Here is a 26356-nt window from a genome sequence, read left to right as displayed (position 1 = left end):
GATTAGGGACAGTCATAGGCTGATGTTTCTATGGTAACTGAAATCAAATACCAACCTTATCCATACTTATAACTATAAACCTTCAGTTCCTTAGCATACATTTTTGGGCCTCTTCTTGCGAGGGTTGGAGATGATGATAAATTTCTTTATTGTGTCAGTGATTCTTGTTCACTTTGTATTCATGTTTTGCACTTAGTCTAACCTATGGATTAGATTTTCCATATCTCAATTTTCCATCCTTTGTGCTCTTCAAGACTGTCAGTCATGTTGTAATATGGTCTCTCTTATATACAAGCCCTCTAGTGCCACCTATAAATGCTAATTTTTCAAATGTGAACCCAGGTGGGTGGCACTGTGGCAGAGTGGTTAGCACTGCTGCTTCACAGTGCCAGGGACTTGTTTTCAATTCCAGCCTCAGGTGAGTGTGTGGAGTTTTGCACATTCTCTTCATGCCTACCTGGGTTTCCTCTGGGTGTGCCAGTTTCCTCCCACAGTCCAAAGATGTGCGGGTTAGGTGGATTGGTAGTGCTAAATTGCTTCTGAGTGTCAGGTGGATTAGCAGGGTAAATACATGGAGTTACATGGATAGGGCCTGGGTGGGATCGTTGTCAGTGCAGGCTCAATGGGCCAAATGGCCTTCTGCACTGTTGGGATTCTATGATTCAGGTGGGAAGTTATTTGGTCATGGAGAATACCACAACCAAATTCAATCCTGTTCCTGTTTCAACAAAAGACATTGACTAGAATACAGTAAAACAGCTTAGTTTTCCATTATTAATTTTGATCAGTTGAATAATTTGCCGGATGTTAGAGATGGAAAGGTGGGAGGACTGGAGGGTCTCAATGACATTACTGTTACTAGAGAGGTGGTGCTCGACAGACTGGAGGGGCTGATTGTGGACAAGTCCCCAGGACCGGATGGAATGCATCTGAGGGTCCTGAAAGAAATGGTGGAGGTGATAGTGGATGCCTTTGTGGTTATTTTCCAGACGTCGCTGGATTCCGGGGAAGTGCCGGAAGATTGGGAAACGGCTAATGTTACACCGTTGTTTAAGAAGGGTGCCAGGCAAAAGGCGGGGAATTATAGGCCTGTTAGTTTAACGTCTGTTGTAGGTAAAATGTTAGAATCCGTCATCAAGGAGGAAATAGCGAGGCATCTTGAGGGGAACTGCTTGATAGAGCAGACGCAGGTTTCGTTAAAGGGAAGTCGTGTCTGACGAATTTACTGGAGTTCTATGAGGATGTGTCTAGGGCGGTGGATAGAGGAGAGCCGGTGGATGTGGTCTTTCTTGATTTTCAGAAGGCGTTTGACAAGATACCTCACAAGAGGTTATTGCAGAAGGTCAGGGGGCATGGAGTTGGGGGTAGGGTGTTAGCGTGGATAGAGGACTGGTTGTCAAATAGGAGGCAGAGAGTGGGGGTGAATGGGTGCTATTCGGATTGGCGGATGGTGACTAGTGGAGTGCCCCAGGGGTCAGTGCTGGGGCCTCAGCAATTTACCATTTATATAGATGATCTGGAGGAGGGAACCGAGTGTAGGTTGTCGAAATTTGCTGATGACACCAAAATTGGTGGAAAGGCAAATTGTGCGGAGGGTGTGGAGAGTCTACAGAAGGATCTAGATAGGCTGGGCGAATGGGCCAGGAAATGGCAAATGGAATTTAATGTTGGCAAGTGCGAGATGGTCCACTTTGGTAGGAATAATGGTAGGAAGGATTATTACTTACGTGGAGAAAAACTGCAGCAGGCGACGGTGCAGAGGGACCTCGGGGTCCTTGTGCATGAGTCTCAAAAACCCAGCTTGCAGGTGCAGCAGGTGGTCAGGAAGGCGAATGGGATGCTGGCCTTCATCGCGAGGGGGATTGAATATAAAAGTAGGGAGGTCTTGCTGCGGCTGTATAGGGCATTGGTGAGGCCGCAGCTGGAGTACTGTGTGCAGTTTTGGTCGCCGTACTTACGCAAGGATATTTTGGCCTTGGAGGGAGTGCAGAGGAGGTTTACTAGGCTGATGCCGGAGTTGAGGGGGTTGAGCTATGAGGAGAGGCTGAATAGATTAGGCTTGTACTCGTTAGAGTTTAGAAGAATGAGGGGAGATCTCATTGAGACATATAAGATGATGAATGGGATGGATAGGATAGAGGTGGAGAGACTCTTCCCGCTCAGAAAGGACAGTAGGACTAGGGGGCACAGCCTCAAGATAAAGGGGAGGCGGTTTAGAACAGAGTTGAGGAGGAACTTCTTCACTCAAAGGGTGGTGAATCTCTGGAATTCTCTGCCCGTTGAAGTGGTGGAGGCTGCCTCGCTAAATATTTTTAAGACGCGGATTGATGGGTTTTTGATAAGAGAGGGGATTAAGGGTTATGGGGAGAGGGCGGGAATGTGGAACTGAGCCACGACAGATCAGTGATGATCTTATTGAATGGCGGGGCAGGCTCGAAGGGCTAGATGGCCTACTCCTGCTCCTATTTCTTATGTTCTTATGTTCTTAAAGCCTAGTTCCATGTACTATCAACTTAGCTATAGTCTATCTTTGAAAATTTAACTATTACATCTTAAACGTATTTAATGTTTTGCAGATTCTGAGCCGTTTGACAGATGGAAGTAGATTCCTGGAGTTTAAAGCTTTATATGGGACCACATTGGTAACTGGCTTTGCTCAGATTAAAGGGTGAGAAATTCTGTACATTTTTCAAAGAATCTAAATCAATTTATTTACATGCTAATCAATGACACTGAAACTATGATTTTACTTCTGTTGTACTTTCAATTATTTTAACAATAGGAAAAGCATTTTGTAATGATCCGTGCAGACTAGCAGAGTGTGAGGTTTGATTCAAACTGCCCATTTGGGTAATATTAGCTTTTGCAGTTCTACTGTCGAGACTGACCTAAGCACCATCGGGTTACAGGCAAGGAGGGAACAAAATCAGCCAGTAATTCCCATTAGAAAGTACATGGACATGTTGGCTCAGCAAAGTATTGAGTTCAGCAGGGTTTAGTGAAATATGCAATAGCCTAAGAACATTAATCCTGGATTCAGTAGGATCACATTCACTGTGTGGGCTCAAACATAAAAAATGACCACTTTGGAAAGGCACTGGTGCTCTAGTAATCACTAGAGTCAGCAAAGTTAATGAAGAATTGAATTTCTTTGCATGGCCCACAAGCTTTGCAGTATAGCCTCAGCTGGAGTCCACTGGATCTTGCTTTAATCAGCAGCGATGTTGCTGTGTTGGATCCCCATCAATTCTTGGATTTTCTGATTAGCCTTTTAAGAGACAGAACCTTCACCCACATCTTACAAGGTCACTGATGTCAGCATAGTAATTGTGTGGCTGGACGCTTGGTGTTAAGTGAGATGAGATGAACCAGAATCTAGATGGACCAGAGTGTGATGAGGTAAGGTTCTCTCAGGTCTTAAGGGCAATTATTGTCCTTCCCATTGGTAGACTGCCCTGTAGTGGTGAAGTTCACCAGTCATATCCTAGAAGATTGCCTTCTATAAATCCTGCAGACGCTGGTGGGTTTTCCCTGGAGGTGCAGTCCCAGAGATTTCACTTTAACTTTACAAATATCGATTGGAAAAGCACGTTAGAGGGGTCAGTTTTTGTCCAATGTGTGCAGGAAGGCTTCATGACACGGTATGTAGATAGGCCAACAAGAGGTGAGGCTACATTGGATTTGGTATTGGGTAATGAACCAGACCAGGTGTTAGACTTGAAGGTAGGTGAGCACTTTGGTGATAGTGACCACAATTCGGTTATGTTTACCTTAGTGATGGAAAGGGATAGGCATATACCAAAGGGCAGAAGTTATAACTGGGGGAAAGGTAGTTATGAGGCTATTAGGCGAGATTTAGGATACATTGGGTGGAGTAGGAAATTGCAGGGGCTGGGAACATCTGAAATGTGGAGCTTATTCAAGGAGCAGCTACTGCGAGTCCTTGATAAATATGTGCCTGTCAAGCAGGGAGGAAGCGGTTGAGCGAGGGAACCATGGTGTACTAAGAATGTTGAATCTCTGGTGAAGAGGAAGAAGGAGGCTGATGTGAAGGCTCAGTTAGGGCACTGGAGAGTTATAAATTAGCCAGGAAGGAGCTAAAGAGAGAGTTAAGAAGAGCTAGAAGAGGACATGAGAAGATTTTGGTGGATAGGATCAAGAAAAATCCTAAAGCCCAGGTATGTCAAGAATAAAAGATTGGTTAGGGCAGGATTAGGGCCAGTCAGAGACAGCAGTGGGAAGTTGTGCATGGAGCCTGAAGAGATAGGAGAGGCACTGAATGAGTATTTTTCGACAGTATTCATGCAGGAAAAAGTCAGTGTAGTCGAGGAGAATACTGCGATACCAGGTAGTCGACTAGACGGGATTGAGGTACATAAGGAGGAGGTGTTGGCAATTCTTGAGAGTGTGAAAATAGATAAGTCCCCTGGGCCGGATGGGATTTACCCTAGGATTCTCTGGGAGGCTAGGGAGGAGATTGCAGAGCCTTTGGCTTTGATCTTCGTGTCGTCATTGGCTTCAGGTATAGTGCCGGAAGACTGGAGGATAGCAAATGTTGTCCCCTTGTTCAAGAAGGGGAGTAGAGACCATCCTGGGAATTATAGACCGGTGAGCCTTACTTCTGTGTGGGCAAAGTTTTGGAAAGAATTATAAGGTATAGGATTTATAATCATCTAGAGGGAAATAAATTGATTAGGGATAGTCAACACGGTTTTGTGAAGGGTAGGTCGTGCCTCACAAACCTTATCGAGTTTTTTGAAAAGGTTAAGGGGAAGTCGTGTCTGACAAATTTATTGGAGTTCTATGAGGATGTGTCTAGGGCGGTGGATAGACAAGAGCCGGTGGATGTGGTCTTTCTTGATTTTCAGAAGGCGTTTGACAAGGTACCTCACAAGAGGTTATTGCAGAAGGTAAGGGGGCATGGAGTTGGGGGTAGGGTGTTAGCGTGGATAGAGGATTGGTTGTCAAATAGGAGACAGAGAGTGGGGGTTAATGGGTGCTATTCGGATTGGCGGTTGGTGACTAGTGGAGTGCCCCAGGGGTCGGTGCTGGGGCCTCAGCTATTTACCATTTATGTAGATGATCTGGAGGAGGGAACCGAGTGTATGGTGTCGAAATTTGCTGATGACATCAAGATTGGTGGAACAGCAAATTGCGCGGAGGGTGTGGAGAGTCTGCAGAAGGATCTAGATAGGCTGGGCAAATGGGCCAGGAACTGGCAAATGGAATTCAATGTTGACAAGTGCGAGATGGTCCACTTTGGTAGGAATAATGGTAGGAAGGACTATTACTTACATGGCGAAAAACTGCAGCAGGCGACGGTGCAGAGGGACCTTGGGGTCCTTGTGCGTGAGTCGCAAAAACCCAGCCAGCAGGTGGTCAGGAAGGCGAATGGGATGCTGGCCTTCATAGCGAGGGGGATTGAATATAAAAGTAGGGAGGTCTTGCTGCAGCTGTATAGGGCATTGGTGAGGCCGCAGCTGGGGTACTGTGTGCAGTTTTGGTCGCTGCACTTACGCAAGGATATTTTGGCCTTGGAGGGAGTGCAGAGGAGGTTTACCAGGCTGATACCGGAGTTGAGGGGGTTGAGCTATGAGGAGAGGCTGAATAAACTAGGCTTGTACTCGTTAGAGTTTAGAAGAATGAGGGGAGATCTCATTGAGACATATAAGATGATGAATGGGATGGATAGGATAGAGGTGGAGAGACTCTTCCCGCTCAGAAAGGACAGTAGGACTAGGGGGCACAGCCTCAAGATAAAGGGGGGGGGCGGTTTAGAACAGAGTTGAGGAGGAACTTCTTCACTCAAAGCGTGGTGAATCTCTGGAATTCTCTGCCCGTTGAAGTGGTGGAGGCTACCTTGCTAAATATTTTTAAGACGCGGGTTGATGGGTTTTTGATAAGAGAGGGGATTAAGGGTTAAGGGGAGAGGGCGGGAAAGTGGAACTGAGCCACGACAGATCAGTGATGATCTTATTGAATGGCGGGGCAGGCTCGAAGGGCTAGATGGCCTACTCCTGCTCCTATTTCTTATGTTCTTATGTGACCAAAGAGGTGGATAAGGGTAAGGCAGTTGACGTGGTGTATATGGATTTTAGCAAAGCGTTTGATAAGGTTCCCCATGGTAGGCTATTGCAGAAAATGCAGATGCATGGGATTGAGGGTGATTTAGCAGTTTGGATCAGGAATTGGCTAGCTGATAGAAGACAGAGGGAGGTAGTTGTTGGGAAATATTCAACCTGGAGTGCAGTTACAAGTGGTGTACCTCTGGGATCTGTTTTGGGGCCACTGCTGTTTGTCATTTTTATAAATGACCTAGATGAGGGTGTAGAAGGATGGATTAGTAAATTTGCTGACGACACCAAAGTTGGAGGAGTTGTAGACAGTGAGGATGGATGTTACAGTTTGCAGAGGGACGTAGATAAGCTGCAGAGCTGGGCCGAGAGGTGGCAGATGGAGTTTAATACAGAAAAGTGTTAGGTAATTCACTTTGGTAAGAATAACAGGAGTACAGAATATAGGGCTAATGGAAGGACTCTTAGTAGTGTTGACGAGCAGAGAGATCTCGGGGTACATGTGCATAGCTCCCTGAAAGTTGGCACCCAGGCTGATAAGGTTGTTAAGAAGGCGTACGGTGTGTTAGCTTTTATTGGTAGAGGGATTGAATTTCGGAGCTGTGAGGTCATGTTACAACTGTACAAAACTCTGGTGCGGCCGCACTTGGAGTATTGCTTACAGTTTTGGTCGCCGCATTATAAGAAGGATGTGGAGGCATTGGAAAGGGTGCAGAGGAGGTTTACTAGGATGTTGCCTGGTATGTTGGGAAGGTCTTATGAGGGACTTGAGGTTATTTTCATTGGAGAGAAGAAGGTTACGAGGTGACCTGATTGAGGTATACAAGATGATCAAAGGATTGGATAGGATGGACAGTGAGAGCCTTTTACCTGGGATGGTGATGGCTAACACAAGGGGACATAGCTTTAAATTAAGGGGTGGTAATTATAGGACGGATGTCAGAGGTAGGTTCTTTACTCAGAGGGTAGTAAGGTCGTGGAATGCCCTGCCTGCAGCAGTTGTGGACTCGCCAACTTTAAGGGCATTCAAATGGTCCGTGGATAGGCATATGGATAACATTGGAATAGTTTAGGTTAGAGGGTCATTAGATTGGTTCCATTGGTCAGCGCAACATCGAGGGCCGAAGGGCCTGTACTGCGCTGTAATGTTCTATGTTCTGTGTTCACCAGAATTGTAACCTGTGGGTTTTCGGAGGCGGTCACTTTTGTTGGAAACTTGTAGAGAAATTTTACTTTTCATGGAGGTGAAGGATCACATTGATAAGGAATAGGAAACTTCCCAAACTTTCACCCCCCCATAAACAAAGGATGGCAAAGTGCTGACAATATGGGGCTTGATGACGCTGCAAAACTCAAATAAGTTGCTGTACACATCCCCATAGAGCCTTCTATTGGTGGGAGGCATTGTCCCTGTTGGTGGAAGGATTGAGAACCAGAGGACATTGATTTAAAAGTAATAGGCAAAAGAATTTTTTTAACGCAGTGGGTGGTTAGAACCTAAATTGCAAAGCTTGAGAACTTGGTAGAGGCAGGTGCAGTCAAGACCTTCAAAAGAGAATTGCATAATTATCTAAGGAGAAACAATTTGCAGAGCTATGGCCTTGGAGGACTAGCGTAATTAAGGAACCACGCACCCTGGACATTCTCTCTTCCATCGTGAAAAAATACAAAAGTCTGAAGTCGTGTACCAACTGACTCAAAAACAGCTTCTTCTCTGCTGCCATCAGACTTTTGAATGGACCTGCCTTGTACTAAGTTTATCTTTCTCTACACCCTAGCTACGACTGTAACACTACATTCTGCACTCTCTCCTCCTCTATGAATGGAGTGCTTTGTCTGTATAGCATGCAAGAAACAATAGTTTCACTGTAAACTAATGCATGTGACAACAATAAATCAAATCGAAGGAGTTCAAAATACACCAGGCAATACTTATTGCTTCATACTATCCCACTATGTTGAATTTGTGACTCATTACACAGACTCTTACTGCCATGCACTTTTTGCCCCCAGCATTTCAAAACTGGAACTCCTGAACTTTTATTTTTCTTTTTAACCCTCAAGTTTTTAAAAGTCAGATTTGGTCCAAGCCACTATTTTCCATTTGCCTGGTCTTTTTTACGTTATTTTCAACCTGTACTGTAGGCGCTGGTCCTTCACCTTGATTTCGCAATAAATGAAAGCTTATGTAATAGTTTAGGATTATGTGTTCTTTAAGAAGAAAATGTATCCTGAGGTAATAGACCTTTGCTAATCAGCAGAGGATCTACCCACGAGAATTAAGAGCCAAACTTTGTGAACCTTATTTAATTAGTTTAAACTGATTATGGTTTCAGGTTGCAAAAAAGGACAGATTGGAAAAATCCAAAACAGATTGACAGGATTGCAGCCAAACAAATATGTTTCTTCTAATATTGTGTTATCTTTTCATTATGGTATCTTTTAATAGCAAAGAATACAGCATATACAGTGCTTGTTTTAGGAATTCAGATTGAGCTGATATAATTTTTAGCACTGCCATTATGCAATTCACATTAATTTCCTGCGATTATTGTCATTCACACCTTGATGGAGAGTATTCCTTAAAAGGTATTGATGGTATAATTAATAACCATAATCTGTCACAATTTTTAAATATTCGTCATAGAAAATGTTTTTGAAACTAACAAATTTGTCCTTTTCTTTAGGTGTTGACTCCTTGCGAGGAGATGGTTTCACAAGTGCGCTCCTTTATAATACCATTATTCACATTGGAGCCGGTGTGATGGCACAATGCTTCACAATGCCATGGACCTGGGTTCGATTCCGGCCTTGGGAGACTGTGTGGAGTTTGCACATTGTCCCTGAGCCCATGTGGGTTTCCTTCCACAATTCAAAGATGTGCAGACTAGGTGGATTGGTCATGTCAAATGCATGGGGTTATGGGAATAGGGTGGGAGAGGACCGGGTGGACTCTTTTGAGAGTCGGTGCAGACTCAATGGGCTGAATGGCCTCTTTCTGCACCATAGGGATTCTATGTGAATCTTGGCAGTTCGTTCTGTCATTGGGAGGGTGGGTGATAGTGCTACTAGCCGAGTCAAATTCTGTCTTCATCCGCTGGCCCCACATGTTTATGTTTAGCTGGAATCGGTTTCTACTGATCGGAAATGGAAGTACCCGCTAATTTCCTCGCAAACTTCCTGTTGTACGTTCACAGCTATTAGCCTTGATCATATAATTCAGATAGGCAAAGGATCTGAAACTTTCCTTACTTATGTGTATCAGCCAATAGAGATGTCTGATTTGTAATTTTATTCTTTTTAATGATAGGTTGTTTTATGGTGCAAGCTGCTAATTATACAACTAATTGACACTGTAGTAATGAGAAAATGCAATATTCCTTGTCTCCTCATGTTTAAAGGATGCATTACACGCAACAACCAGCGCAATGGTCTTGTTACTTTCTTCCATGCTCTCCTCTCGCTGGAGCACAATCCAATAACTTCTCAAATGCCTAACCATGTGTGAATTGAGATAGTGAGTATCTGGAGGCTATTTCATTGGAGTGCATTTCAAGAGAATCTGTTTGTATCCTCACTCGGCTTCATTTTGTGTTCACTTTTCAGTTTGAGTCATTGTATAGCCAGATCCCTGGCTCATTTTGCACCTCCTTAGTTCTGAGGCACCAACATAACTACAATGGCCATGCTGCCACTCATTTGAGGAGATCAGTTAGCTGTAAAACACTAAAGGATGACCTTAAATGAAAGCCAGTGCACAAATGCCAGTTCTTTCTTTAGCTATGCAAGGTATTACATTTGGCAAACATATAAAAGTACAAAAGAGGAAAAATTGACATGTTTTTATGCAGAGATTTTAGTTCTAAAGAATTCAATCTCAGTGAGAGATGCCCTAATTTTATATACTGGAGGAAGCTGTGGAATTAGCATTCATCTGCATGCATCCTACCTAGGATAAACAGTGTCCCCTGAGAGCTGCAAAGTATATTCTCAAATTAAAAAGTCAAGTTTATGTATCATTAAGTGAAGAAATCAGATGACGAACTCAAACTTAAGGGGTGATTTTTAGGTGTATAAAAATCTGCTAAACAAAATGAGGGCAGTAAACATTTTCAGGTGGCATAGACTGGGTGATAAAATGGGCATACAAATGACAGATGCAATTTAATGCAGCAGGGATGAGAAATTTCCTTTTGGTGGATTTCTGACTTTTCAAGTATGAAATCCCACCTTTGGAAATGTTCCAACGTCTGCCTCTCTATAGTTGTTGGTGCACTTGTCCTTGATCTCACTGCAGTTCCTGCCCAGACTCAAACCCCAACCATCACCACTCAGCTTCACACCAGTCTGGACCTGGTTACCATCACTCCACCTGCCAGGATGGTCGGTCTGCCATTGGTCACTTGGTGGATCTACAGTTGCAGTGGTCAGACTTCATAAACTCACCCCTTGGTTTTTACAAAATGTCTGTTGTCTTTCAGCAAATAGGAATCAACTCTAAAAGCTTCAAGGAAAGCTTGATCCCAGAACCAGTGGTGATAAATCTTTTATCCTTAGAAGCCCAGATCTGACTGGGGAGCTTACCATTGGCATAAATCAGATCTGATGGCAAATATTTGCTTTAAATTTATCAATAGCAGACTATTTATATTTTGAAGAATAAACAATATTTTATTGAAAAGTCTTTCAAGCGCGCAGATTCTCAGAATGCAAAAATGTCTGAAGTGATGCATTTTGGTAGGAAGCATGAGGAGAAGCAACATAAATCAAATGATACAATGTTAACAGGGAGGCAGGACGAGAGATCTGAAATGTGCACATTTTTGATGGTACTAAGACAAGTTCAAAAGCCTGGTTTTTAAAAAAAATCCTTTATTTATATGAACAGAGACATAAAATCAATTTGTCTGCTGTGTTACATTGTAACAAAACATCAAAAAATCACTTTTTAAATTCATTCATGGGATGTAGACATTGCTGGCTAGATTAACGTTTATTTCCCATCCCTAATTGCTCTTGAGAAGGTGGTGGTGAGTTACTTTCTTTTAGGAAAGTTAATAGAGGTGTTCAAAATCATAGAAGGATTGTTAGGGGAAATAGAGGAAAACTATATCCTGTGACAGAACTGTAACCACAGGACAAAGGTTTAAAGTTATTGGCAAAAGAATAAAGAACAGCACAGCACAAGAACAGGCCCTTCGGCCCACCAAGTCTGTGCCGTCACAGATACCTCTCTAATATTTTCTTGCCTCTACCTGGACCATATCCCTCTATTCCCTCCCTAATCATTTATCTATCCAGATGCCTCTTGAACGTTGTTATAGAATCAGCGTCTACCAGCAGCACATTACAGGCATTCACCATCCTCAAAAACTTGCCCCTTACATCTCTTTTAAACTTCCCCTCTCACTTTCAACCTATGCCCCTGAGTAATTGACTCTTTGTCCCTGGGAAAAAAGACTCTCACTATCCACTCTATCCAAGCCTGTCATAATCTTGTAAACCTCTATCAGGTCTCTCCTCATCCTCTGCGCTCCAGTGAAAACAATCCAAGTTCATACACTTGAAAGGTATGAAGTTCAACCTTTCTTCATAATCCATATCCTCCAAACCAGGCAACATCCTGATAAATCTCTTCTGCAGCCTTTCTAAAGTATCAACATCCTTCCGGTAGTATAGCAACCAGAATTGTACACAATACTTCAAATGAGGCCTAACCAGTTTTGTACATCTGCAACATGATTTTCCAACTCAGCGCCCTGACTGATGAAGGCCAGCATGCCATATGCCTTGACCACCTTGTCCACCTGCATGACCACCTTCAGCGAACTGTGGGTCTGCACACTACTCTTTATGCCAATATTTCTAAAGGCTCTACCATTTACTGTACATTTTCCTTCTGCAGTAGACTTTCCAAATCACATCACTTCACATTTGTCCAGGTTAAATTTCATCTCCCATCTTTCAGCCCAAGTCTCCAGCCGAAAGAACTAGAGGCAGTTTCTCTTTACGCAACAAGTTGTGATTTGGAATGCATGCCCAAAAGAGTGGCAAAAACGGGTTCGATAAGAACTTTCTAAAGGGGATTGGATAAATACTTGATTGGGAATAATTTGCTGGGCAATGGAGAAAGGACATAGAAATGGTACTAATTAGATATCTATTTCAAAGAGCAGGCACAAGTAAATTGGGGCAAATGACAATCTCTTATGTTGTATCATTCTATAATGCCACAATATGAAGATCAGGAAAGCTGACATTTAGTTGGATTTTGTAAGAAGTGCTCCTGAAGTCTGTTATGTATTGGGCTTCAGCAAAGTAAATGCCACTCCTTAAATTTTGACAGAACACACTGTTTTGAGAGCTATGATTCAAAAAAGCAAAAATACGAGAATCATGTTTTGTACAGGTGGCACAGCACTGGAATTAGTTTGTGGCTGAAATCTTTACACTGTAAACACCCACTTACTGCAGTTAAATCTGTGTTTTCTGATTGAAGCTTTGTTTAATCACTTTAGAATTATTTGTATTAGTAGACATGTAAATACAATGATGCTGCATTGTTGAGTAACGCTGAGCTCTTTGCGTAACCAGTTTGCTGACTGGATTAAGGTTATTGTGAATATTATAACCAAAGTAAAAAGTTATATCACTTTCAGCAAAGACCTTTTAGTACTATTGAATATTAGCCTTAGGCTCAGTGGTATCACTCACCACTGTGTCAGAAGGTCTGGGATTCAAGCCACGTTCTGAAGACTTGAGCACTTAATGTTGGCTGACATTTCAATGCAATGCTCAAGGCACTGTCAGAGATGCAGTTTTTTGGATGAGATGATAAACCAAGATTGTGGTTGCCCTTTTAGATGGAAGTAAAAGATCCTATGATACAATTTGAAGAAAAGCAGGGTAGTTCTTCTGGTGTGTTGATCAATATTTATCCTCAAACAACAGCACAAAAAAAATTATATGGTGTGACGATGTATTTAATTGCTGTTGGTGAAACCTTACTTTGCCCAAATTGACTCCCACAATTTTCTCATATAACATTGATTAACTGCGTGTCAGAAGTACTTTATTGGCTGTAGAATGATTGAGGATGTCACGAGGTTGTGAAACACGCTATTAATGTAAATTCATTTATTCATTCATTCTTATTGATTTTTTTCTCACTACAATTTTTCCCCACTACAATTTTTCCCCTTCTCTTAATTATGCTGGATCTTGATGGGGCTACAATTCTGTGGGTAGCAGCAACTATCAGTATTTTGTACAGGTGGCTGCGAATCTGCTGTATATTCTGTGACTATAGGGTCTCATGGTTAACCTCATAACTATTCTCATTTGACATCCAAAGTAGGGGATCACTGGAAAGTAGTTGAGGCTGGGACCAACGATCCCTCCAATTCTTTTTAGGGAGTATGATTTATTTATGTGTGTGGTCCTTTTAAACACTTTGCATGGCTGTGCACACATGGTAGTTTAAAGGAGTGTACTAGTGCATGGCCTGCATGGAGACTTTTAGGTTGCTTGGTGGTTGCACAGCATTGAAAAATTAGCTAGATCCCCAGCAAATTGTCCTTTCACTAGCCCAGTAATCCAGAGACCATTAGTCACAACTGGTCAAGAATGAAACCACGGACATTTCCCTTGCCATAGCTTGGGTTTTGTGAGCCTAAACAATTTAAAAGTTTTTGTGCTTGCTGTAATACATTCTGTACACTTACAGGTCTTCTGTCTTTGCTATTTCGATAGAGATCCTTCCAGGGATCTTTCTACTCTGGAAGAAGAATGGAAACTGTAAGGTATAGTGCTAAACCACAGACCAGAGCTCTGATCCCTCATCAGTCTGTGCAGAGTTAACTGATTTCAGCTGGTGATAGGTTGGGGGTTTATAATTTGCCCTAAGGCAGGGGAGAAAAATCACCTAGGTTTCCACTCCTGATTAGTATATAGTGATGCTACCTGGGAAATATTTGGGTAAACATTATCTTCCTTTCTTCTGATGCATTACACAATCAAATAAGTCGCTAAGCTCACTGCCTAGGAACACACATGAACAATAGCCAGAGCAGGACAGCTGCTGCCATACATTGAATCTTAGCTAAAAAAAAAGCTAGTTTCCAGGATAGATGGAGAGACTATGAGAGATTATTGAACAGGAGGAAATAAATCAGTTTGATAATGTATAGAAAGAATTATTGTATCACCAAATATTTTTGCTCTGTGTAATTATGTCACTAAAATTTCAGTATTTTTACAACTGGGTATTTCCGAGTGTTGCTACTTATGCAGATTACTTGCACATATTGTGACAATAGGCTGTAAACACAGTTGCTGACTTTTCTCTTTTCAGTCATCTTGTTGGAATTGTGGCTAACAATGGTGAACTTACTCATAATGCCTCACTAAAAGGCAGCCATTTTGTGCAGCTTTGTGACCAGAGAGATATTCCTATCATATTTCTTCAAAATACAAGACCAAATGTAACCATGGCTGGAACATTATCCAAGGTAATAGGGAGTTTCTGTTTCTACCTATATATAAAGTTCTTGCACCTCGGCCCTCTAGAATAGTTTAATAAATATAGGAAATGCATATATTTGAGACAAAGGTAATGTTTCTACCTATATATAAAGTTCTTGCACCTCGGCCCTCTAGAATAGTTTAATAAATATAGGAAATGCATATATTTGAGACAAAGGTAATGTTTCTACCTATATATAAAGTTCTTGCACCTCTGCCCTCTAGAATAGTTTAATAAATATAGGAAATGCATATATTTGAGACAAAGGTAATGTTTCTACCTATATATAAAGTTCTTGCACCTCTGCCCTCTAGAATAGTTTAATAAATATAGGAAATGCATATATTTGAGACAAAGGTAATGTTTCTACCTATATGTAAAGTTCTTGCACCTCTGCCCTCTAGAATAGTTTAATAAATATAGGAAATGCATATATTTGAGACAAAGGTAAAGTCAAGATGTTACTTAACTGTAGACCCATGAACATGGGGTGATAGGGGAACAGGAATTAACTCGAGTTAAGATATGAGCAGCAGACCTTGGATGACCATGAGTTTGTGGACGGTAGAATAAGACCAGATGAAAGTGCATTAGAATAGCCAAGTCTAGAGTTAACAAAGGCATGAACAAGGGTGTCACCGGCAGATGAGCTGAGAAGGGCAAAGTCGGGCAAGGTTATGAAGGTGGAAATAGGCGGTCTTAGTGCTGGCACAAATATGAAGTTGGAAGCTCACCTCGGGATCAAATGTGCCACCAAATTTGCAAACAGACTGACTTAATTTCAGTCTGTTGCTGGGGACAACGCTGGAGTCAGTAGTTCGGTAATGGAGTTTGAAGTAAGGATTAGAAAGAGCGACTTTGGTTTTCTCTGTATTTAATTGTAGGAAATTTCTACTTTCCAGTACTGGATGTCAAATAAGCCGTCTGATAACTTAGCAACAGTGGAGGAATCAAGTGAGGTGATGGTGAAGGGGTAGGACCTTTTTTTTCGATCCCTTTGGTGAACAGTTCTGTGACTAGCAGCTTCTGATTCTGAGCTTCTGATCAGTCTGAAACCTGGGCTAGTTCTCACACAGTGATAGTATTTAGTAATGAATGGTCATGTTTCAAGAATCACCTTGGTGTAAAGAGTACAGCAAATGCATCTGTTTCATCACAATTTCAGGGTTTGTTTCCCCTTGAGTTGAGATATTTAAAAGTGTTTAAAACAATGACAGATGCCACTCTTTTCACAATAACAAAAATATACATGTTCTTGCTGTATATTTGGAAGTTCAGAAAATAATAACATTGAAAGTAGTGTTTCAATTTTAAGAATGCTGTTGATTCCTGTGCACTATATAATTCCGTAAATCTCCTTATGGTTTCCTCTGTAGGCTGAAGATATTACAAACCAACTTAAGGCCCAAGGCTCCATGATAGCAGCTGTGGCATGTGCCACTGTTCCCAAGATAACCATCATAATTGGAGGCTCCTATGGTGGTGAAAGTTTTCCAATGGTACATTCTAAAAATGCCCTTTTTTGACTGTTGTACTGTGGAAGATAATTATTGTTTGAAAGTCATTATTTTTTGAGAGTTGTTTTATCTTGTGGCGACATAGGGCGCAATCTAATTAGCTTGATATATTCTGTTTCTAGATGGTCAGATAGGGACCTGAACCCAAGTAGCTTAGTTGACGATAGGCATTGCATAATATATAGCTCAGCTGTACAAAATCATGCAATCCCAGATTCAATAAGAACATAAGAAATAGGAGCAGGAGTAGGCCATCTAGCCCCTCGAGCCTGCCCCGCCATTCAATAAGATCATGGCTGATCTGTCGTGGCTCAGTTCCACATTCCCGCCCTCTCCCCATAACCCTTAATCCCCTTGCCTATCAAAAACCTATCAACCCGCGTCTTAAAAATATTGAGCGAGGCAGCCTCCACCACTTCAACGGGCAGAGAATTCCAGAGATTCACCACGCTTTGAGTGAAGAAGTTCCTCCTCAACTCCGTTCTAAACTGCCCCCCCTTTATCCTGAGGCTGTGGCCTCTAGTCCTACTGTCCTTTCTGAGCGGGAAGAGCCTCTCCACCTCTATCCTATCCATCCCATTCAACATCTTATACATCTCAATGAGATCTCCCCTCATTCTTCTAAACTCTAACGAGTACAAGCCTAGTTTATTCAGCCTCTCCTCATAGTTCAACCCCCTCAACTCCGGAATCAGCCTAGTAAACCTCCTCTGCACTTCCTCCAAGGCCAAAATATCCTTGCGTAAGTGCAGCGACCAAAACGGCACACAGTACTCCAGCTGCGGCCTCACCAGTGCCCTGTACAGTTGCAGCAAGACCTCCCTACTTTTATATTCAATTCCCCTCGCTATGAAGGCCAGCATCCCATTTGCCTTCCTGACCACCTGCTGCACCTGCAGGCTGGGTTTTTGCGACTCATGCACAAGGACCCCGAGGTCCCTCTGTACCATCGCATGCTGCAGCTTTTCACCACATAAGTAATAGTCCTTCCTACCGTTATTCCTACCAAAGTGGACAACCTCACATTTGCCAACATTAAGTTCCATTTGCCAGTTCCTGGCCCATTCGCCTAGCCTATCTAGATCCTTCTGCAGACTCTCCACACCCTCTGCACAATTTGCCGTTCCACCAATCTTGGTGTCATCAGCAAATTTTGACACCATACACTCGGTTCCCTCCTCCAGATTATCTATATAAATGGTGAATAGCTGAGGCCCTAGCACCAACCCCTGGGGCACTCCACTAGTCACCAACCACCAATCCGAATAGCACCCATTGACCCCCACTCTCTGCCTCCAATGCATGATCGACATTCAGTTAGCTGTTCTTTGGTAATGGATTGAGTGGAACTCAGTGTCCCAAGGCTAGAAGGGTAAAAATGAACCCTTGCTCCTGATTTTTATTCAATGGCTCCTACAGAAAAGTGCACACATTTAAGATAGTGCAAATGATTGAGCTTGCTCATGATGCCTCTTTTGGTAGTCCAAAGTAGGGAAATAACTTTCATTTCTGGTAAGAGTAACAATGAGGTGAGATTTCTGGCTACGGTTCTTGCCCCACTGTACATAACAAACCTATTGTCCTTGATCAGAAATTACTGATTTGCGGGAAAGGTCCAGCGGAATCCTGCAAACAAACCAGTGATTTTCTTTGGAGGCAGGCGGCCTTTTGAAGAGGCCAGTAGAGTCCCTCAGAACAAACAAACATTCCGGGCATACCATGCAACTTCCCTTTCTGGCCTCAATGCCAGCTTACATTCAAAAGAAAATTTGGTGCTTATTCCTACTTGTACTGAATTACTGCTTGTGAACTTGGTACCAATGAAACTGTACCAAAGGCTGCAAGTAGTGATACCAGGCTGTTTCGATGCCATGCCAGTTTAGTGGTACATCCAGTGAATGTATTCAACATCATAATTTTCAGTTGTAACTTTTTCAGACCTGCTCAGGTGAAACCTTAATTTTTTTTTGTTTTCTCACTAAGCATGCTGCTCACCTCTCCACCCTATCTTGAGCAACTCGCTGAGTTACAACGTTAGACTGGGAAGTGGGCAGTTGATGCTGCACATAGGAATGCCAACCCATTGTCTTATAATGTAAGGAAATGTGCATTTACATCTGCAGTTCCTCACTCTGATGAGTTCATGGTCTTATTCTTGGTATGGGAAGCATTGTCTACTGGACATGCACCTGCCTAGGAAGGGAGAGAAAGTGAGAGAGACAGGCAGAGCGATAGGACAAACCCAGTTGGGCTGCTCTGATGAAATTTTTGGCAGAGGGATCAGAACACATTGGCAGCTGGAGGATGCAATTGCCAGTTTGCTATCTTGGCTAAGTTTCTCAAGCATCCCAGGAAATGAGGCTTTCTCAGAAGACTAAGGAAATTTGGCATTTCAGCTACGAGTCTCATCAACTTTCACAGATGCACCATGGAAAGCATTCTTCCTGGTTGTATCACAGCTTGGTATGGCTCCTGCTCTGCCCAAGACTGTAAGGAACTACAAAAGGTCGTGAATGTAGCCTAGTCCATCATGCAAACCAGCCTCCTATCCATTGACTCTGTCTGTACTTCCCACTGCCTTGGCAAAGCAGCCAGCATAATTAAAGACCCCGGACATACTCTCTTCCACCTCCTTCCATCGGGAATAAGATACAAAAGTCTGAGGTCACGTGTCAACCGACTCAAGAACAGCTTCTTCCCTGCTGCTGTCTGACTTTTGAATGGACTTACCTCACATTAAGTTGATCTTTTTCTACACCTTAGTTATGACTGTAATACTACATTCTGCTCTCTCTTGTTTCCTTCTCTATGAACAGTATGTTTTGTCTGTACAGTGCACAAGAAACAATACTTTTCACTGTATGTTAATACAAATGACAATAATAAATCAAAACAAAAGGTTGACTTTAATCTTTCAGTTTAAAGTGCACAAAGTCAGCTTTTGGTTATATTTTCTGCATTTTGGTCTTCATTTTCTGACTTTCTTCTGAGCCGATTAGCCCAGTACCTCTTGCCAGTGCTGCCCTTTGGTTAAAAAGGTAAGACATACAAGGACTGTCCAAGTTGGATCTCTCCAATGGATTCTCCTTCCCTTGTGAGCCTTTGTTTGATAGCTTTCCACTAGCAGCTCAAATTGGGAAGTTGGAATAACAAAACTTATGTTACAATGACTGGCACCAACCTTAGATGTTGAGGTATTTTAAAAGGGCTTCCCGGTGCCTTGTCTATTTCTCATTGCTCAATATATTCACAGAAAACTTCCATTATGATTTTCCTGATCTCCCACTGTAAGTTCAGTGGCAAGCCAGGAGGAATGATGTAAATGATTATCAGTGCCAATTCTCTTGGGGTTCTGCTGAAACAGTTGTCTGAGAAAATCTGTGCAGAAACTTCAGGTAATTAATTCAATGCTAAAAATGCTTTAAAATATTGTGTCTGCCTTAGGTTTCCACAGTAGCATAACTTGAACATTAACAGATGGAAAGTTACAGTTGAGAAAATAGTGTTGGTGGCCATAATGTTGCACATTATGTAGACTCGGACATGTATGGATAATGTTTAAGTGGAGTTTATTTATGTTTCAGTGTGGTAGATCATTTGATCCAAACTTCCTTTTTCTATGGCCCAGTGCCAGGATTGGACTAGTTGGTCCGGATTACTTCTCAGAGATCCAGGAATCTGAAGGACAAATCCAGGACGAGGCACAGATGAAGATCATGAAAGAAAGGTTAGCATTGTGATGCTTGAGTAAAGAAAAAATGATTCCTTACCTTACAAGAGGACGAAATTGGTAGTTATACTGGAAAGGTGATGTTAATGTATGTAAATGACTCATTGGGCCTAAACTCAATAGCCACTGAAAACTGGTGGAGCTTTGTGATGTGCCATTAATTTGTAGCCATTGATTGCAATCTAGGCAGCACAGCATCTTCATACTGCTTGCCAGATCCAATGATTTTAGCGTTCATACAGGCCTAAGCATGCTGTTGATTAGCTGAACTCCTTCCCAAGGAGTGTTCAACACCACTTAAAGCTAGTCTGGACCTCTTAAAAAGGAGAGTTTTTTCTTATTCATAGCCGCTGGCTATGTCAACATTTATTGTCCATCCCTAATTGCCTTCTTGTGGGCCAAACAGCATAAGCAACAAGCAAGACAGAACTAAGCAATTTCATAACCAGTGGAAAGTTCTACGGTCTTGCTATATGCAGCCATGAATGAATTAAACAGCTCATGGTAGGAGGAGGCTCCACAATTATCCACATGTTCAATGATGGAGGAGTCCATCAGATGAGTGAAAAGATAAGTCATTTGCAGCAATCTTCAGCCAGAAGTGCCAAGAGGATGGTCCATCTCAATCTCCTCTGAAGGTCCCCATCATCATAGATGTCAGTCTTCAGCCAATTTGATTCACTCCATGTGATATCAACAAATGATTGAAGGATGGGATACTGCCCGTTGAGTCTGCACAAACTCTCTGACAAAGCATCCTATCCTGCAGCAACTCACAAGGGCTCCTTTCATAGCATCTTCCAAAACAGTGACCTCTACCACCTAGCAGGACAAGGGCAGTAAATGCATGGGAACACCATCACCTGCAAGATCCCCTCCAAGCCACTCATTAATCTGACTTGGAACTTTTTTAAAAAAATGTATTTATGGGGTGTGGGTGGCGCTGGCTAAATGAGTATTTTTTGCCCATTCCTAATTGCCATTGAGGAGGTGGTGGTAAGCTGTATTTTTAACTGCTACAGCCTATAAGTTATAGGAACACTCACAGTGATTGTAGGAAGGCAGTTCCAGGTTTTTGATCCAGCGACGGTGAAGGAGTGACAATATAGTACCAAGCGGGGAATACACTGATGGGACTGCCATTCAGTGTCATTGGAGTGATAGTTAGATTCTCGCTTATTGGAGATGGCGATTGCTTGGCACGTGTGCAGCATTATTACTTGCCATTTACAGCTCAAGCCTGAATGTTTTCCAAGTCTTGCTTGTGGACATGGATTAGTATCTGAGGAGTCATGAATGTTGTTCAATATTGTGCAATCATCAGCAAACCTCTGACCTCATATCGCTTTGAAAAAGATTTACTTTGAATATATTCAGGGATGGGAGATTACATTTGTCTGAATAGACTGGAGAAGCTGGGTTGTTCTACTTCTCAGACCAGAGAATGCCAAGAGCATATTTGATAGAATTGTTTAAAATCATGCGGGACTTTGATAATCAATAAAGAGAAAGTTTCCAGTTGTGGACAATAATCAGACAGCATAGATTTAAGGTGATTGGTAAAGGGACCAGAGGTAACATGAAGAAAATCTTTTTTATGCAACAAGAAGTTAAAATTTACAACGTACAGTTTAGGGTGATGGATGCAGTTTAAATAATAGCTGTCAAAAGAAAATTGGATACAAAATTGAAGGAGGAAATAACTACAAGATATGGGGAAAAATGAGGGAAGAGACAGCACTGATTTGATGGACAAAATAGCCTCCTACTTTTCTTTTAGTATTTTCATACTACCATGCTCTTACCAATGCCTTTGGTGATTAACTAGCACATAAAGATCAAGCATTAAACAGGAGGCCTAACAGTGCCTACTACAGCTAGTCATGGATAAACATACTAAGTCATCAAGAAACCTAATTGTTTATCCTAAAGCTAACATTGGGAGTTAATTGGTTTATCTATTGATAAACTCATTATGGATGTGTCAGACAAAAAAATGGAACCTTAATATTTATTGATGAATTCAATTTGTTCATACATTTTGTCATCAAAACAATAGCAGACAGATTTCACAATTACATGTGGACAAACTAGTTTTAAAATTTGAATTTCAATCAATTAAATTTAATGTGATCATCAAGCTACATTTTAGTTTTATGTAAATAGCCTTAAAGTTTGAACTGTATAAAATAACTGTTGCAAATCGTTAGAAAAAAGAGATATAACTTTCTATTGCTTTAATGGATTTTAGAAATATTAGTTCAACGTTCAATAGATGCTATAAAAATATTCCCTCTACACTGTGTTCAAACTAATATAGAAATTTCTGATTTAAATATTTGTGTAGTTTTAAACCAAATCATTTTTCTTTTTAGGCTAGCAAATGAGAGCTGTGCTTTTCACTCCTCTTCCAGGATTTGGGATGATGGTGTAATACTGCCTAAAGACACACGAATGGTAAATTCACTTTTCAATCGCTGTAGTTTGTATGATGTTTGTCCAGTTGAGTTTTTATTTCCTAAGTACTGCTGAAAAAATACCTGTTGTTGAAGCTTTTTGTCTTATACTTATCAGAACAATTGACAAGAATATCAAATGTAAAGGCAACAACAACTTATATTTCATGAGAAGTACTACCAAACGACTATTTTTATTTCTTATTGCTTTTTCCCCAGTCCTCTCCCCTTTATTCCCGATACATTCCCATGGGTGCCAAAAACCTCAGAATACCTCATTTCTGGGGTCATTTCTTTGCTTCTGGCTTTATTTGTGAGTACCAAGTAGTAAAATGGGGTACTGATCTCCTATTTAGAAGTTTACAATGGTCTGATTAATAAAATCATCAACTCAAAATGTGTTTCTATGAGGCTTTATTTAGGTAGCATCTGCTGAGCTGCTTTCCTTTAGAGACTATTTTTCCAAACTGAATATTTTTATTCTAATGTGACTTCATCTATGTCACAGATGTAAAAGCATGCATTGGTGAGCTGGAGTAAATCTCTCCTTGAGCTCTCATTTGGGAAGAAATCACTGTAGAATTTTACAATATGTATTTTGACTTTGTTTCCCCCTCTCCTCTATTCTGATGGCACAGAGTCATGTTTTGGTATGATACTATGGGTACTAGTAGCCTTCCTGCGATCAAGTAGCCAGTCATTATATGGCAGCCAAGGTAATGTGATTCAACAAGTTATCAAACTGATTCCCTTGTCCAGACTCCTATACATGCGCTTACTGACAGGAGTCACCTAAGAAACCTGATTTTTTTTCCTCCCCTTATTCTGAAACAGTGGGGACCAGTTGTAGCAGCATTGCTCTTCGTCTTCTTAGATCAATGGCTTTTAAACTGGGTACCAGATTTTCCATGTGGTCCAACATGTATGGCCACCCTTACATTGAGTAATGTGTGTAGTTGCATAGAGCACTGTGGTCAAGAGAAAACAAATGAACAGAGTTTAGAGGCATGTTCTATTCCCCTCAAGCTTCTGGTCTGCCCCTGCTCCCCTAGTGCTGTCCTGAGTATTGCATCCCCTGTGCTCGTACTCTATCCATGCTCCAGCCACTGAAAGCAAACCTGCAGGCACAGCAAGCAGTTAGGAAGGCAAATCATACGTTGGCCATCATTGCAAGAGGAATTCCATACAGGAGCACAATTGCCCTACTTCAGCCGCACAGGGCCATGTGAATCTATACTTGGAGTATTGTGTGCAGCATCGATCTCCTTCTCTAAGAGGGGATATACTAGCCACCAAGAAAGTGCAGTGAAGATTCATCAGACTGATGAATGGCAAGATTGTCAGATGAGGCGTGGGTGGTGGTGTGGTGGGGAGGGATCAGAAGGGGGAAAAAGGTGGGTTCAGGATATCAAATTTGATGATCAGCAGTGATCAAAATGGATGGCAGAGCAGGTATGAAGGGCTGAATGGTCTATTCCTGCTTCTATTTTCTATGTTTCTATGAGAAGGCGGGCTTTCATGAACAACCTCGGCCAGTACGGGAATTGAACCCATGCTGTTCGTGTTGCATAAACCAGCTGTCCAGCCAACTGAACTAAAAAGCAATATGGTTATGGAGAAGGTCAGCGGAAGTATCAAAGTCAAAGTCAGGAGAGAAAAATAAGAATCTGGAAACATTTTTGCAAGGGGTGGGGTGTGTAATCTCTGTGCTCATTTGTTTCCTTTTAAAACATCTTAATTTTCTTTGCATCTATGATAAGTGAACTGAGACCTTTACTCAATGCTTAATGGTTGGGGCATGCTAATTCATATTGTCCAGTAAAAATCAAGTTAAAGCTTTGCTCTGAGTCCATATAGCTGATCTAAACCAGTGTTCTCAGAATATTTTTGAATATGTTTGAAAAGAGAATTTCTTAATAAATAATTAACTGCAAGACTTCAGAACAAATGTAGAACTGTGCTGCTGAGCATCAAATGTAACTGTGAGCTTCTGTCTATTACAGGTATTAGGTCAGTGTTTAGATATCATCAAACAGAAACCTCGGCTTCATTCACAACCAGAAAGACGTGCTGTTCTGAGAATCTAAACTCAGAAATTAGCATGATCCACCAACTCAACCACTAAAGATGAGAGGCTGCAGTAAAACCAAAACAAGTGGACTGAAAGTATATTTCTATTAAATATGGCACAGCAAGCTCAGTATTCTGAAAGGCCATGTACAGTTAATATATTCTTAAGTACCAAATTAAAAATAGACAAATCAACTTGACTCTACAGGATTTATTTTTGTTTACTGGAAAACATATGCCTAACATGCAGCAACAACTGGAGTACTGAATTCAAGATTTCAGTGTTGGGGAATGGAAGCATTTTTCACTTTGACTACGGCAACGCTTGGTACAAATACATTGTTGAGTAGAGCGCGACTGCACTCAGCTGCATCACATGCATTAACAACGTGTGCTGTCTGACCTCAAAAGAACATCTCCTGCTGCACAGAGTGATCTAAATGAAGAAACCCACAATCATCTGAATTAATTTAAACCTGAGAATCACGAATGAAAAGACAGTGAACTAACCCGAGTTGATAAGCTGCCTGTCTAAATATCTTCAGGCATTTTCCAAATGTTCATTCGTTTGATTATTTGTAATGATGCTGCAAACGACAGAGATTCTGAGACAACAGTAATTGATATCATTGCCCTGGTAAAGTGTTTTACCCGGGTATTTCAGGTTTAAATTAACTCTGTATTTTTCAATGCAGAAAGGAAAAGTCATCCTGCAATATTCACAGTTAAGTTACTTCATTTGTGGTTCAAAGCTGTGCAGACCAATGAACTAAATGAGAAAGGAACTTTCAACGCCAGAATCATAGGACAGGCTATTATTCTTCTAAAAGATACATTAATCATGCTATTTCCCCCATCTAATTGCCTCCATTTCGCTGGTGAAGGCATTGTCTCATGCCTGCTGTTTTTCACATAACTGGCTCTTCTCTTTAAATTCTCATTCTGGACATGGATAATCCATTCTTAGTTGCACTGACAGATCAGTGGCTTGTTAGGTCATTGCAGAGGGCATTATGAGTCAATCATGTAATGTAGGATTGGTATCACGTAAGTCGTACTGTATAGTGGTTAATAACTTCCTTTCTATGACAATATTAGCGAATCAGTTGGGATTTTACAACAGCCTAGAAATTTTCATGGCCATTTTTCCTAATGTCAACCCACTAAATTATCAGATATATTGAATTCAGTTTCACAGTTTGCATGTGGAGTTTGAATTCATGACCTTTGGATTGATATCACAGCCCCACTACACCGTGATATGCCTTATGTTTGAGTCACAATTAAATAGACTGCCAACACTCACATTTCAGGTTCAATATTAGAGAATGACAATGTGGATGAAATACTCAAGGGTAGTCAGCATATCTAGGATACCACAGCCCAAGGGGAGAAAATTGTGTCAAAATAATTGTAAACATATGAAGTTTTGCTGATGACACCAAGATTGGGGGAACGGCAAATTGTGTGGAGGGTGTGGAGAGTCTGCAGAAGGATCTAGATAGGCTGGACGAATGGGCCAGGAAATGGCAAATGGAATTTAATGTTGGCAAGTGTGAGGTGGTCCACTTTGGTAGGAAGAATGGTAAGAAGGACTATTACTTACGGGGCGAAAAACTGCAGCAGGCGACGGTGCAGAGGGACCTCGGGGTCCTTGTGCATGAGTCGCAAAAACCCAGCTTGCAGGTGCAGCAGGTGGTCAGGAAGGCGAATGGGATGCTGGCCTTCATAGCGAGGGGGATTGAATATAAAAGTAGGGAGGTCTTGCTGCAGCTGTATAGGGCATTGGTGAGGCCGCAGCTGGAATACTGTGTGCAGTTTTGGGCGCCGCACCTGCGCAAAGATATTTTGGCCTTGGAGGGAGTGCAGAGGAGGTTTACTAGGCTGATACCGGAGTTGAGGGGGTTGAGCTATGAGGAGAGGCTGAATAAACTGGGCTTGTACTCGTTAGAGTTTAGAAGAATGAGGGGAGATCTCATTGAGAC

General features: G+C 41.7%; 1 protein-coding gene across 1 annotated transcript in view; it reads left to right on the top strand.

Moving 5' to 3' along the window:
• Window positions 1-25998, top strand: part of LOC145347776 (methylcrotonoyl-CoA carboxylase beta chain, mitochondrial) — a 53152-nt gene extending 27154 nt beyond the window's left edge. The window contains exons 8-13 of the mRNA XM_080195574.1: window positions 2577-2668; window positions 14428-14584; window positions 15975-16097; window positions 19700-19842; window positions 22221-22302; window positions 24305-25998. Of these exons, the coding sequence (XP_080051700.1) occupies window positions 2577-2668; window positions 14428-14584; window positions 15975-16097; window positions 19700-19842; window positions 22221-22302; window positions 24305-24388 (681 nt within the window). The 3' untranslated portion in view covers window positions 24389-25998. The remainder of the gene's footprint in view (window positions 1-2576; window positions 2669-14427; window positions 14585-15974; window positions 16098-19699; window positions 19843-22220; window positions 22303-24304) is intronic.
• Window positions 25999-26356: the final 358 nt, after the last annotated feature.

Source organism: Carcharhinus amblyrhynchos, chromosome 9 (assembly GCF_965287045.1).
Source record: "Carcharhinus amblyrhynchos chromosome 9, sCarAmb.v2.hapA, whole genome shotgun sequence".
Classification (NCBI taxonomy): domain Eukaryota; kingdom Metazoa; phylum Chordata; class Chondrichthyes; order Carcharhiniformes; family Carcharhinidae; genus Carcharhinus; species Carcharhinus amblyrhynchos.
The sequence above is the reverse complement of the archived record's forward strand: the minus strand, read 5'-3'. Positions and strand labels throughout refer to the sequence as shown.